The sequence below is a fragment of the Notamacropus eugenii genome, chromosome 6 (assembly GCF_028372415.1).
Source record: "Notamacropus eugenii isolate mMacEug1 chromosome 6, mMacEug1.pri_v2, whole genome shotgun sequence".
Classification (NCBI taxonomy): domain Eukaryota; kingdom Metazoa; phylum Chordata; class Mammalia; order Diprotodontia; family Macropodidae; genus Notamacropus; species Notamacropus eugenii.
Window position 1 is genome coordinate 376,928,693 of NC_092877.1, and position 15,677 is coordinate 376,944,369.

At 40.2% G+C, this 15,677-nt stretch overlaps 1 protein-coding gene across 4 annotated transcripts in view; it reads right to left on the minus strand.

Moving 5' to 3' along the window:
• Positions 1-13,510, minus strand: part of LOC140510257 (arylacetamide deacetylase-like) — a 69,308-nt gene extending 55,798 nt beyond the window's left edge. For 2 of the 4 annotated variants that reach the window (XR_011969166.1, XR_011969164.1), the window contains exons 1-2: positions 12,297-13,510; positions 4,140-4,347 (exon numbers count right to left, since the gene is read on the minus strand). Coding sequence is in view for 1 of the 4 variants with exons in the window: in XM_072618714.1 (XP_072474815.1) it covers positions 4,140-4,347; positions 12,297-12,434 (346 nt within the window). In the remaining 3 variants the exon portion in view is untranslated. The remainder of the gene's footprint in view (positions 1-4,139; positions 4,348-12,296) is intronic. The other 2 variants (XR_011969165.1, XM_072618714.1) reach the window with 2 other exon arrangements.
• Positions 13,511-15,677: the final 2,167 nt, after the last annotated feature.

A 15,677-nucleotide genomic window follows, 5' to 3' on the forward strand; every position in this document is an offset into this window, starting at 1 on the left:
ACCATGTGCCTTTCTCAGTAATATTTATCTTGAATTCTTCAGAAAAGGTAACTTCCTTGACTGGCACAACCATGGAATAAAATTACTGAGGATACAATGATCTGCCCTCGGGGAGTTTGTTTTCTAAAAATTAGACATGTGGGTGCTTTAAAAATGTAATGGGATGTGTGTGAATGGAATAAAGATAGAATGCAGACCCAACCAGAAGCTGGATGGCCTCACAGTGCATTGAAAATTGACGTTAGAGTCAGAAAGACCGAAGCTCAAATCCTGCCTCTGTCCAGGAAATTCTAAGACTAAATTCACAGAGCAGAGCAGAGCAGGCAGCCTTGTCTATTGGTAGTCAAGGCTTTATCACTGGGGTTCTCTGTACCAACACAATCGTGGGCCCACTGATCCAAATAGGGAGAGCCTACCAACTTTCAATTTACCTATTATTTTTTATTTTTTCCCCTCCCTATTATTTTTGTGAGGATGGTATGATCACTTGTGTATCTTCAGTGTCTTGGAGTCTATGTCTTACTTTATTCCTACAAGCTGTGTGAGGTGAGGAATACAGAGATTATTGTCCCTGTTTTACAGATAGAAAGCTTGGGCTCAGAAAGGGTAAGCAGCTTTCTTCTGATTATACAACTGCTAATATCAGAAACAGGATTTGAACCCAAGTCTCCTGAGTACAAGTATAGACCTTCACCTCAAGATGTTGGACTCAGAGTTTGGAGGAGGCTTATGGGTCTTTGAGTCCAATCCTCCCATTGTGCAGTGAGAAAGGGGAGGCCCTGAAAGGCAAAGATTTATGTGGGAACCCTTTAGTTTCCTTCAAATACCTGAAGAGCTCTTGTCATGAGAGGGCAGATCCAAAAGAAATGAGTGAAAGTCTCAAAAAAGTGAAATTAGGCAATAACAGGACAAAATCATACTCCTTGTGAGAGCTATCCCAGAGGAATGGGCTGCTCTGGAGAGGGTTGGTTCCCCCTCTGCAGAGGTCTCCATATAAAGGCTGGATAGCCACAGGCCAGAAATGCCCACAGGGGGTTCCTTTCACATAGAGGATGGAGTAGATGGGCACTGGGGTCCTTTCAACTCTTGGATTCTGTGGATTTGGGGGAAAATGAGCAGAGCAGCCAGGTGTGAAAGGAACCTTCATACTAAGGTCAGAAACCTAGGGGTGATTCACTGGGTGACCACAAAGAATCTCAGGGGACTCTGCTACCAGGCTACCCAGTCTGTTGCCTTCTCTTGCCTTTTCGTAAGGATTCCTTACAAAACCTTGGAGTCAGAATCCTTGCTAATGCTAGTTGGTGCGTGATAGCTAGGCTGGATCATGAGCCAGTTTTGTGAATGGGGACTTCAGTGGTGGGATGCAATGGAAACACAACTGGACTGCTTTGTGATGCCAGGGTTAGAGAGACCTTCAGGCCAAGACCTCTGACTTTAAAACCATTCGTCTGTATAGAGTCTGGAGAAAAGAGAGTAGAATGTGCACATGCTGTTGTGTGCCCTTAGAATTTACAAACGCTCTTGGTGTGTCTGTAGAATGTATGCAAACTGTTGGTGTGTCCTTATAATGCACAAACACTGCTGTTGTGTCTGTAGAATCTACACAGGCTGTTGGTGTGTTATTTTTCAAAAGCACATTTAATATTTTATTTCCCCCCAATTACATGCAAAAACAATTTTAATATTTTTTTTAAATTTTGAGTTACAAATCTTTCCCTCCATCCCCTCCTCATTCATTGAGAAGGAAAGCAATTTGGCACGGGTCATGCATGTATAGTCATGCAAATCACATTTTCATGTAAGCTATTCTGTGATAGAAAACAGACCTCCTCCCCCCCAAAAAAACAAGAAAAATAAAGAAAAAGTATCTTTGAACTTCATTCAGGTTCTCCAAGCTCTTTCTCTGGAGATGGACTGTAGAAGTCCTACAGAGCTGCTTGGATCACCATATTACTGAGAATAGCTAAGTTATTCATAGTAGATTAAATTGCAGTATCGCTGTTACTGTGTACAATGTGCTTCTAATTCTGCTCATTTCGCTTTGCATCAGTTCATGTAAATCTTTCCAGGTTTTTCTTAGAGCTTCCTACTCATCATCTCTTAAAGCTCAATAATATTCCATCATAATCCTACACAACAACTGGTTTAGCCATTCTCTCATTGATGGATATCCCCCCCAATTCCAATTCTCTGACAGCACCAAAGGAGCTGCTATTAATATTTTGGCACACATAGCTCCTTTTCTTTTTTGTTTCTTTTTAGTCTCTTTGGGATATAGATCTAATAGTGGTATTGCCTGGTCAAAGGGTATGCCTGATTTTATAGCCTGTTAGACATAGTTCCAAATTGCTCTCCAAAATGTTTGGATCAATATAGAAATTCATCAATAATATGTTAGTGTTTTAATTTTCCGACATCCCCTCAACATTTGTCATTTTACTTTTCTCGCACATTAGCCAATCTGACAGGTGTAATACAGTAGCTCAAAGTTGCTTTAATTTGCATTTCTGTCATCAATAGTGACTGTTTTCATATGATTATAAACAGTTGTGATTACTTTGTCTGAAAACTGCCTGTTCTTGACCTTTTATCAATTGAAGAATGATCTTTATTTTTATAAATTTTTCTCAGTTTTCTATAGGTTAGAGAAATGAAATCTTTATCAGAGAAATTCTCTCATAAAAAAAATTCACAATAATGATTTCCAACTATGTATTTCCCTCCATTCTTCTGCCACAAGTTCTGCTGCTACAAGTTCTGTTGTGCTAGTGCTCCTCCTCATACTGGAATTGAGATCCAGGAGTGCAACCCAGATCCAAGTATAGGCAATGAAACAGAGTCCTACCCCCTGGTACCAGCAAAGAGATCCCTGGAAGTCTCCTTCTGACCCATTGTCTCCCCCTTACCATCTGTGGTCTGAATGGTCCACAAAATACCACTGCTGCCACTGATTCACTTGCCCCAAATCCTACTCTTCATTTGCTGGAGCCCAGGCTGTGCTGGTACAGCTTGAGTTGGACTGTGCTTCTCTCTCACCCTGGTGCAACAGATCTTTCCTGCCAACATGCTAAGTTTTCTGGAGCCGGAAAATTGTTTCACTCTGTCTTTTTTGTGGTTTTTGTCATTCTAGAATTTGTTTAGAGGAATTATTTAAAGGTATTTGGAGGAACGTGGGGGAGAGTTCAGGAGAATCCTTGCCTTTACTCCACCTTCTTGGCTGCACCTCCTGTTGGCATGTTATAGGCACTGTTCAGGAAAAGGGTTCCCATAACATATAGTAAAGTCAATGATTCAAACTTACATTTCCACAACAGGGATTATTCACTGTGACGAATTCACCAGTCCAGAAAAAAAATAGTTATCTCAGATATACACTTAAAGCAGGAAGAAGGGAGGGAACAGGAAGGAGCTAATACCTACTATGTGTCAGAGAGTGTGCTGAGTCCTTTACAAAAATGATCTCATTTCATCCTCCCAACCATCCTAGGAGTTAGTTGTTATTATCATTCACATTTTACAGTTGAGGAAACTGAGGCAGATAGAGCTTAAGTTACTTGCCCAGGGTTACAGAGCAAGTAAGTGACAGAGGCAGGATTCCTGACTCCAGGCCCACCACTCTATCCATTGCACCACCAGCTACCTGCAAAGACCTAGAAGTCCATCTCTGTTCTAATCATATACTCATCAAAGAAATATAATCAGTGATTTGATATACTCAGTGTACCTACCTGTTGGAAGCTAGTGTCCTCTGCAATTGACAAACACTGGTTATCTTAACCTTGTAAATTAACAAAATGGCATTTGGTTAAACCCCATGAAAGCCCAGAAAGCTTTGAGTAGCTGCTTGCTTCCTGTCCACCACCTTCTCCCTTCTCCTCTCTTATCCTCTCCTCCTCTCCCTTCTCCTTAACACCTGTGCCCTTTCCTCTCCCTTCTCTTCCCCTGTCCTCCCCTTCTTTCTTCTCTCCTCCCCTGCCCTCTTCTCCCCTCCTGTTCTCCCCTCCACTCTACTGTCTTCTCTCTGCTTAACTCAGCTCTGTTCTATTATCTCCTAACTACAAAATATTCTGATTAATATCAAAGATGGATTGAAATGCATTGCCCTTTAAAAGATTCACTTCCCTAAGAAAAGTACTTACTGGCATCTCCCATGGTCCAGCCACCACCATGAATATAAAAAACAGCTCTTCTCATTGCAGATGACTTTTGCTTTGGCTCAAAGACTCGGACTGGAACTTTATTAAACAGAGTATCTGTCACTGTAACTTTTGCATCTGATGTCGGTGGAACTTCAAGGAGATAGGAGAGTACAAAAGGTGGAACTCCCAGTATGTCCATAAACGCTGACTGACATCCAAAAAATACAATTAAAGGTATAGTTGTGAGTTCTATGCACACAGGAGAGTATGCTTCCCTATTACTACTGTACCCCAAAGAGTCATTGACAATAGCTACGTTACAGAACTTTTCATGTATCCAAAGTGTTTTATAAACATTATCTCATCTGACCCTCACAATGATTCTAGCCGGTCAGTGCTATTATTACTCTCCATTTCATAGACAAGAAGACTGAGGTTCACTGAGGTCACACGACTTGCCTGGTAGACACATAGCAAGTAATTGCAGAGGTGATATTTGGACCCATGTCAGCCTAATGCCAAGGCCAGCATTGTATTAATAACCAAATACACCAGCAGGATTTTACTTGGACAGCTGAATCTGCCTTGACAATCCTAGAAGAGTTACAGTTCTTTTAACCAAAATATTTGGCAAACTAGAAGAAAAAACAGGCATGATGACACCAGAGCTGAACAAGATAAGTGATAACTGAGACCATGAAATTTTTGACCAGGGCAAAACAGAAAGGAAGCCCAGTCGGGTCCTCCAATTCCTGTTGGAGAATGGCTGAAAAGATGGTAGCATACAAATGGAATGGAACATTCTTCAAGAAATAATGGAAGGGAAGGGTTCATGGAAACCTGGGAAGGCTTGTGTGAACTGGTGCAGTGTAAAGGGAGCAGAACAAGGAGAACAGAGTGTACAAAGACAATGCCTAACAACAGCTTGCAGAGAATAATGAACTTGGATTCCAGGAGACTACTATGTAAGCATGCTACAAATATGCTAAGAAAAAAAGGAGAGGGAGATCTGAATCAGATTAAAACAAACATTTAGAGCAATGGTGATTGCAGAATTTGTTTTGCTATTTGATTCTTTTTTTCAAATTATTGGGAAGGAGAGATGTGCTAGGAAGATCTAGATATTTAAAAAGAAAAGCAAGAAGGGGGGTGGAGCCAAGATAGTAGAGGAGAAGGACAGACCTGTTCTAAGTATACTCCCATAACCCATAACATATCTGTAAAAAATGACTCTAAACAATTTCCAGAGCAGCAGAAGTCACAAAATGATAGAGCAAAAGAGATTTTCAGCTCAAAGCAGCCTGGAAGGCTGACAGGAAAGGTCTATCACACCAGGATCAAAGTGGAGTGCAGCCTAGCCTTGCCCATGTGGCACTGCTCAGACAGGACTAGAGCAGGCTTCAGGGCACAGAATCATGGGCAGCAGCTGAGATTCCCAGATTTCTCAACCCACAAATGCCAAAGACAGCTTCAAAGGTTAGTGAGAAAGCTCTTTCACCAGAGTAAGAAGAGAGCAGTGACTGACCCTAGCCCTGACCCAAAGGCAGCAGTAGCCACTGTGACAGCCTGGGGGAATCAAGTGATAGATCTGAATCTCAGCCCTCATTGGTGGCCCTGGGGTGAGGAAGAACGCTGGCTTGGTAGCTGCTCTGGAGAGGGAATTCTACTCTCAGATCCAGGGCAAAAAAGGTTCTGGTTGCTTCCAGACCAGAGTGGAGGCCAGGAGAGGAATAAACTTCTCTCCCTTGATTTTGCCACCTTGGAGGAACTGAGAACTTACAGTTCCCTAAAATATACCCTCCTTTTGACAAAGGAGTCAAAAGTCAAGTAAGAGACTGGGAAAATGCCCCCCCCCCAAAACAAGGGAAAAAATAAGACTATAGATGGTTATTTTCTTGGTGAACAGGTATTTTTCTCCATCCTTTCTGATGAGGAAGAACAATGCATACCATCAGAGGAAGACATAAAATTCAAGGCTTCTGTATCCAAAACCTCCAAAAATACATGCAATGATCTCAGGCCACAGAAAAGATTAAAAAGGATTTTGAAAACAAGGAAGAGAGGTGGAGGAAAAATTGGGTAGAGAAGTGAGAGCAATGCAAAAAAATCATGAAAAGCAAGGTAACAGCTTGCTAAAAGAGACCTCAAAAAATGCTGAAGAAAATGAAACCTTTAAAAATAGACTAACCCAAATGGCAGAAGAAATCCAAAAGGCCAATGAGGAGAAGAACACTTCATAAAGCAGAATTAGACAGATGGAAAAGGAGATTCAAAAGCTCACTGAAGAAAATAGTTCCTTAAAAATTAGAACGGACCACATGGAAGCTAATGACTTTATGAGAAACCAAGAAATTACAAAACACAACCAAAAGAATGAAAAAATAGAAGATACTGTGAAATTTCTCATTGGATAAACAACTGACCTGGACAATAAATCCAGGAAAGACAATTTAAAAATTATGGGACTACCAAAAAGACATGATCAAAAAAAGAGCTTAGACATTATCAAGGAAAACTGTTCTGATATTCTAGAACTAGAGAGTAAAATAAATATTGAAAAAATCCAACAAACACCTCCTGAAAGAGATCTGAAAAAAAAAACTCCTAGGAATATTGTAGCCAAATTTCACACCTCCCAGGTCAAGGAGAAAATATTGCAAGCAGCCAGAAAGAAACAATTTATGTATTGTAGAAATACAATCATAATAACATAAGATCTACCAGCTTGTGTATTAAGGGATCGCAGGGATGTGATATTCCAGAAGTCAAATGAACCAACATTAAAACGAAGAATCACCTACCCAGCAAAACTGAGTGTAATACTTCAGTGGGAAAATGGTCATTCAATGAAATAGAGTACTTTCAAGCATTCTTATGAAAAGATCAGAGCTGAATAAAAAATTTGACTTTCCAACACAAGAACCAAGAGAAGCATGAAAAAGTAAACAGGAAAGAGAAAACAAAAGGCACCTACTAAAGTTGAACTGTTTACATTTCTACATGGAAAGATAATATTTGTAACACTTGACACTTTTCTCCCTATTTGGGTAGTTAGAGAGATTAAGACACACATATATAGACAGAGGGCACAGGGTGAGTTGAATAGGAAGGGATGATATTTAAAAATATAAAACTGAGGTGTGCGAGAGGAATACAATGGAAAGAGAAAGGGAGAAATGGGATAGGGCAAATTATCTCCCATAAAAGAGGCAAGAAAAGGCTTTTTCAATGGAAGGAAAAAGGGGGGAGATGAGAGGGAAAAAGTGAAGCTTACTCTCATCACATTTGGCTGAAGGAGGGAATAACATGCATACTCAGTATGATATGAAAATCTATGTTACAATACAGGAGAGTAACGGAGAAAGAGATAAATGGAGTGGCGGGGGATGATAGAAAGGAGGACAAATGGGAGAAGGGAGTAATTAGAAGTACACCGTTTTGGGGAGGGACAATGTCAAAAGGGAGAATAGAATAAATGGGGGCAGGAGAGGATGGAGGGAAATATAATTAGTCTTTCACAACATGACTATTATGGAAGTCTTTCGCATAACTACACATCTATAGGGTATATTGCATAGCTTGCCTTTTCAGTGGGGATGGATGGGGAGGGAGGGAGAGAAAGAAGTTGGAGCTCAAAGTTTTAGAAACGAATGTTGAGAATCATTTTTGCATGCAACTGGGAAATAAGAAATACAAGTAATGATATATAGAAATCTATTTTGACCTACACGAAAAGAGAGAAGATCAGGATAAGGCAAGGGAGGGGTGTAATAGAAGGGAGGTTCACATTTGGGGAAGGGGTAATCAGAATGCTTGGTGTCGTGGGGTGGGAAGAGGGAAGAGATGAGGAGAAAATTTGGAACTCAAAATCTTGTGGAAATGAATCTTGAAAACTAAAAATAAAGTAATTAACTAAAAAGAAAAAAGAAAAGCAAGAAGGACATAATAAACATTGACAGTTTTGTGTACAGTCCTACATGTCTACTCTACGATGGGATACAGAAATTCCATTTTATTTGATGTTGTTAGTAGTTGTTTTTTTTTAAAAGAGTAAAGATAAAAATCCCAGCCATACTCAGTTTCTCCTCTTCCTATCTTCTCCCTCTCTCCTAAACCCTCTGCAAATTGGCTTCTACCTTTATCATTCAAAGGAAATTGCCCTTTCCAAATGTAGCAGTGATCTCTAACCTTACAAACCTCCTGGACTTTTCTCAATGTCCATCCATACTCCTTGATGTCTCTCTAGTACTTGACACTGTTATCACCTGTTCCTGGATGCCATCTCCTGTAGGGTTTTCATGAACAATTTTGTTCTGGTTGTCCCTGTACCTATCCAATCCTCCTCAGTCTTCTTTGCTTGTTCGTCATCCCTGTCACACATCGTAATTTTGGTTTAATTTGGTGTTCTCTCCTCTTTCCTCTTCAAGTTTTTCTGAATCCTGCCTCACTTGATGATCCCATCAGTCCCAGTGGATTTAATGATTATTTCTAGGCAAATAATTCCCAGATCTCTATATCCAGCTCTAGTTTCTCAGTTTAAATGATGTCTCTTTTCACCAATTGCCTTTGCAGTATCCAAACTCAGTGTTCCATAAACATCTCAAACATGACTCGTCCAAAGTAGACACTATGTCCCTCCCCCCCCCCCCAAAGAAAACCTCTCTCCTGAACTTCCCTATCACTGAGCCATCAACCTGCCACTCACTCAGGCTTGCAATTTCCATGGCATCCACAATTCCTCATTCTCACTCACACTACTTGTACAATCCATTGCCAAATCTTGCTGTTTCTATCCTCAGAACCTCTCTAGCATACATCTCCTTCTCTTCCCTGCCTCCATTCTCTCTCTAACCAGTCTACCTTCTACTGTTGCCAAATTTTCATATGTTAACTTCCCAAACATGTACTTTCCTGACCATGTCCTTTCCCCTGCTCAACAACCTTTAGCTACTCCCTATTACCACAGGATCAAATAGTAAGGCTCTTGGCTTGTACAACTCTTCCCAACCTGACTCCGATCTCCTTTTCAGACTGTCTACACTTTACTGCCCTCCATACAATATCTAATTCAGCTTTGTTCCTTGTCTCTCTGTTTCCTCCCTACAACACTCCATCAACCATATTGATGCCTTTACACAGGCTTGTCCCCATTTCCAAAATGTTCTCCCAGATCTCCTCTGCTTCTTAAGGTTCTTGGATTGTCACCTTCTTCAGGAGGCCTTCATTATTCTCCCTTGCCTATCCCTTCAGAAAGGAAGCTAGAGCCCTCCCCTTTGACTGTCTTCTACCTTCTCTGAACATAGTTGTTTGCATGTTGTCTCCCCCTTCTGATTATATGCTTCATATTCTTTCCCTTTGCTCCCCTAGTGCATAGCATTGTGACTCAAACCTATTAAGCAATTAATAATTCTTTGTGGAGATTCAAGGTTTTTGTTTCAAGTGAGCAGCTGGGTGCTGCATAGCACTAGCCAGGTCAATAAATCCAGTATCTGATAAGGAGTGTCAATTGTTGTTCAATCATTTTGGTCATGTTCATCTCTAGCCATCCTGATGACTATCAGGTCACTGGACCCAGATGGCTCAGGAGAAGAAAGTGAGGCTGGTAACCTTACACAGCTCTCCCTCACTCAAACCAAAGTCAGCTGCAAGTCATGTTATCATGTTGATGTCATGGTCTTCTAATTTAACAAAGGACAAACATAACCTGTGAATGAGTATCATCTCCTCTCCTCTCATCTCCGTTCCTGTCCTCTGGTGTTGTGCCCAGGGAAAGGTACACTCCATGACCAAAAGTTGTCTTTTTTCCTTTAGATGTACTGGCTACATTTCTTGCTCAAAGATCAAACCTTAAATCAAATTCACTCTGGAGCTCATAGACTAGTCTTCATCCAACTACCACAGAAGGCATGTAATTACTAAATAGTAATTGTTTCTCTTTTTCCCAGGAATCCTGAGGGTCTTTCTCTCTCAGTTTTATTTTTCAATTAAAGGAGCCATCCTTTAAGTGACTACTTCAGGAAGAATATTCATTGAATGGGTGTATCTCACTCAAAGTGAGAATGTGATAAGACATTACCCTGAGAGGGCCAAGTTCTCACATTACATCCTGGGCCATCTCCAGTTGTGCTGATGAATATCAGGCCACTGGACCCAGATGGCTCAGGAGAAGAAAGTGCCATTGATGGCCTTGCATAGCCCTCCCTCACTCAAATCGAAGTCAGCTACAAGGCATGTCATCATGTTGATGTCATGGTCCTCTTAAATTACAAAGGATAAACACAACAACAACATGTTCAATTTTCCATGACTCCATTTGGGGTTTTATTTAAAGATACTAGAATGGTTTGCCATTTCTTTCTCTAATTCATTTTACTTATAAGTAAACTGAGGGTGAAGTGACTTAGTGCCTCAGATCACATTTGAACTCAGGTCTTTTTGACTCCAAGCCCCATATTCGATCCACTGAGCCACCCAACTGTCCCCACATCAAATTTAGTGACACCTAAGACCAGACAAAGGGATCTGCCATCAAGTATATTCTACTCCGTCACCACAACTCAACAAGCTGTTGTTCAATGCCTATTTTGGCAGGACAAGCCTCTGGGCACAAGAGATCCAAAGACATAAATTAATCAACTCTTGCCATTAAGGAACTAATAGGCTTTATCAAGAGGAAACAATGTGTACAAAGTGAAGTGTGAATGGGGGAGTTTGAGGAGGGAAAAAGCACAAGTAGGAAAGGTAATGAAAGTAATGAAAGGCTTCTTCTGATAGTTAAGGGATAGGCAGGCAGATAACATGGATGGATAAACAGAGAGACAGACAAAGAGACAGACAGATAGACAGATAGACAGACAGACAGACAGACAGACAGACAGACAGACAGACAGACAGACAGACAGACAGACAGACAGATAGATAGATAGATAGATAGATAGATAGATGGTAGATAGATAATTGGAAGGATGTATAGATACAGTAAATTGGTGGATAGATAGATATTGACTAATAGACAGTCACAAAGGCAGACAGATATATAAATAGAGAGGCCAGCAAACAGACAGGAATATAGTAACAAAAATAGACTCACAGATGTACAAAATGAACACTAACTAATTGTTTTCTATGTACCAGGATCTGTGCTAAGCACTGGGGATATAATTGCAAGCAATCAAGAAACTGCCTGCCTTCAAGGAGCTTGCTATTCTAAAAAGGGGAAAGAAAGCATTAAAAAAGGTAGCTGGAAAAGGAAAGACTATAAAGAATAGGGAAGGTATATGTGGCAGAATAGTTGGAGATGGTCGTCAGGAAGATATGGGAAGGCTTTGTTCTGGACAAGATAAGAAAACCATGCATAATGATATAACTACACACCATTCCCAAAGTGGGCAACACTGCCATTTGGGGGGTTCTGGAATAATCCAGGGGTGGTGCATAGTATCCTCAGGTGCAGTTGAGGGGAATTAAAAAAATAAGGGGGCAGTGGAAGCATCAGGAAAAAAGAGAAGATAAAATTTTGAAAAACCATTTGTACATGTTTTATCTGTTGAGTAACTGAGTTAAAGTTGTAGTGATTACATTATTTTCCAAATAAACATACAAAGGGCAAGTTTTAACTGATCAGGGCTCAAGTCCACCCAGTCTTAAGAAAGAAGTGTTGGCAGGTGAGCATGTTGCACGTTGTTAAAAGTCCAGCATGCATCAGCAAGAATATGTGCATGTAATGACTTTTTTACAACAGTATATCTCTGCAGGACACAATATTGTCATCAAAATTTCCATGGAGAAAAAATCCCCAAATTTACAATAAATCATTAAATCTTCCATGTGTCATTTAAAAAATACATAGTGTATATATTTTCAAAATGATGCAAATTGCAAAAAAGAAAAATAAAAAGCAAAGCAAAATAAAACACCAAAGAGTTAAAGATTTCCAGAGGGCTCTGAGTATTTTTTAAAAAGGCAGTGGTAGACCAGATAAGGTTAGAAACCTTTGCACTAAACTGTCTGTCTTGGATAGGAATCTCAAGTGAGATTACTTGGAAATAGTTGAACGCTGGCAAACATAAGAACCCCAAGTCCCTGGGAAGTGCTCCCATCTTCCTTCCTGGCAGCTTCTCACTTTAACACCCAGAGCCAACCAAATTCTTCACTTACCAGGTGAATTTCAACCCTCATGGCAGCCCAGGTCATCATCAGTTTCCATGGTTGTTCGATGTTGTCTGGGAGAGGAGTGTACACAAAGTAGGCGAGAAGGGCACAAGAAATCACCAGACACAGAGATTTCTTTCCCATGTTGCTGCTGCTGCTGCTGTTACTCCTGTTCAACCTGCTCCTCCTCTTCCTTTCTCTTTATTTCCTCCTCTTTCTCCTCCCTCACATTTCCCCTGGTAGGCAGCCAATGCTACTAGACTTTGTCCTGTCCAGAAGGAGGGTTATTTGATCTGCCCCAGGGCAAAGCCCAAAGCCTGCCTTGAGATTAACAAGAAGAGGAGAGAATTGTGCTAGACTCCCAGCAGAGATTTCTCCCCATTGAAAGCCCAGATGCCCAGCATACAAGTAGGCCCTGAGAATACTGATATCCTGCTTAGTTCTAGCCCTCACTCTGTCTCTTTCAGGGCCAGTTTGGACCTGAGCACAGATGGAACCAGGCCAGCATCAGACACACACTGAGAACCTACGGTATGCAGAGGGCTACATGGAAACCAGGAGAGGGAATCAGTGGGAAGTCTGGGCCCCCAAAGGACTTCAGGTGACATGAGGAGGGGGGATCTGAGAGTTCCAGAATCTCAGAATTAGAGGAGGATGTAGAGAGGCTGATGGTGCAATCTGGGTCTGGCCAGAAATCTCCTCTAGAATGTTCCTGAGAGGAGCCTAAAGACCTCTGCTCCTGCCAGAGCCACTGCCTGCCTCCTGGATTAGCCCATTACCAGGAGGAGAACAGAAACATCAGGAAGCTTTTTCCAGGATCAAGCTGCAATCTGCTTAGCTGACCTGCCTACCGAAACAGCGGTAAAAAACAGAATCAGCTCACTTTATATAGTGCTTTAAGGATTGCAAAGTGGTTGCCATCTACTATTTCATATGCTCCTCATAAGGACTTTGGGTGATATCAGCTTAGATGCTACGATGCCCTCATTTTAAGACAGTTAAGGGATTTGCCTAGAATCACTCAGCTAGGAAGACTCTTAGGGTTCCTTACTCCAGGTGTTTGTTCTGTAAAAATCATAAGAACAACTGACAACAGATTTAAATTATTGGAAAAACATCAGTTGCTCACTCTGAGCTAATATAATAAAATGACAATTCTACTTAAATTAATTTACTTATTCAGTGTAATACCAATCAAACTACCAAAAATTCATTTTCTAGAGCTAGGAAAAATAATATCAAAATTCACCCGGAAGAAGAAAAGGTCCAGAATATCAAGGGAATTAATGAAAAGAAATTCTAGGAAAGGTGGCCTAGCCATACCAGATCTTAAATTGTATTATAAAGCAGCAATCATCAAAGCCACTTGGTACTGACTAACAAACAGAGAGGTAGATCAGTAGCATAGGTTAGGTACATACCACAATGATTATAGCAATCTACTATTTGTTAAACCCAAAGACCCCAGCTGCTGCGATAAAAACTCATCATTTCAGAAAAACTACTGGGAAAACTAGAAAATGGTATGGCAGAAACTGAGCTTAGACCAACATCTGACACTGTCTACCAGAATAAAGTCCAAGTGGGTATATAATTTAGGTAAAAAGGCTGATAGTATAAATAAATTAGGGGAGCAAGGAATAGTTCATCTGTCAGATATATGGAGAATGGAGAAATTTATGACCAAACAAGAGATAGAGAACATGAAATGCAAAATGGATCATTTTAATTACATTGAATTGAAAGGTTTTTGCACAAACAAAGGCAATGCAACCAAGATTAGGAGAGAATTAGAAAACTGAGAAAGAATTTTTACAGCTAGTGTTTCTGATAAAGGTCTCATTTCTAAATTACATAAAGAACTGATTCAAACTTACAAGAATACAAGTCATTCCCCAATTGATAAATGGTCAAAGGTAATGAACAGGCAGTTTTCAGAGGAAGAAATTAAAGCTATCCATATTCATATAAAAATGCTCAAAACCGCTAAATGACTCTGATGTACCACATCACACCTATAAGATTGGCTAACAAGACAAAAAGAGAGAAATGATAAATGTTGGAGAAGATGTAGGAAAAGTTGAAACGCTAATTCTTTGTTGGTAGAGCTGTGAGCTGATCCAGCCATTCTGGATAGTAATCTGGAACTAGGCCCAAAGGGCTATAAAAATATGCATACCCTTTTACCCAGCAATACCACTTCTAGGGTTATATCCCAAAAGGATCATAAAAATGAGAAAAGGACGCACATGTACAAAAATATTTATAGCAATTCTTTTTGTGGTAGCCAAAAACTGGAAATTGAGGGCATGCCTATCAATTGAGGAATGACTGAATAAGTTGTGGTAGATGAATGTGATGGAATACTATTGTGCTACAAGAAAAGATGAACAGGCAGACTTCAGAAAATCCTGGAAAGATTTATATGAACTGATAATTGAATGAAGTGAGTAGAACCAGGAGAACGTTGTTCACAGAAACAGTTGTGTGTTTGACTGTTTTTGAGAAACTTAGCCCTTCTGAGCAATGCAAGGACAGTTGCAAAGAATTCATGATGGAAAAATGTCATCCACATCCAAAGAAAGAATTATGGTGTCAGAATGCTTAGTGAAGCGGACTATTTTTCAATTTTGTTTTATTTTGCTTTGTTTTGTTTCTCATGATTTCTCCACTTCATTACAATTCCTCTATGCAACATGACTAAAATGTGTTTAATAGAAATGGATATATAAAGCCCATATAAGATTGCATGCTTCTTGTCAAGAACGAGTGGACAGAAGGGGAGACAATTTAAAACTTATTGAAGTGAATGTTGAAAACTAAAAATAAATAAGTCGAGAAAAAGAAGAAGTACTGTAGATAGGGACAGATTAATGATTTCTAAGATATGGGAATGTAGGGAGGGTAGTCTGCTGGAGGAGGTAGCATGGAGTGTTTTTAGTTGTGCATGTTAAGGGGTTTGCCTTAGCAAACCCTGTGAGGGAAAGGAGCAGATGGTAGTGGAAAACCTTTTATCTTCACATTAACTTCAAGCATTCTACTTCCTTGTTCATGAACTCTGAAATTCCCTTTTCTGATGATTATCTGTTATCTTTCTAGATCTCCTTTTGCCTTGTAAACTATAGCTGTCTTCTTTGTCTTCACTGGGACCTCTTACACCTCTCACTTCTTGCTAAACTATTCACACCTGCACTAAAGACAGTCTTTTCGTTACTACCTCTTGATCCCTTGCAAAATCAGTTCAATTCTATTGCCTCTCTATTCTATCACCAGTCTTGGCCAGCTGAGTATCATCCTTTAATTCAAGGATTCAACCTTGACTAACCTTGAACCTAAGAATTCAAATCCCATATGTTCTACCTTCACTCTTACTCATGTGCTGTTGAA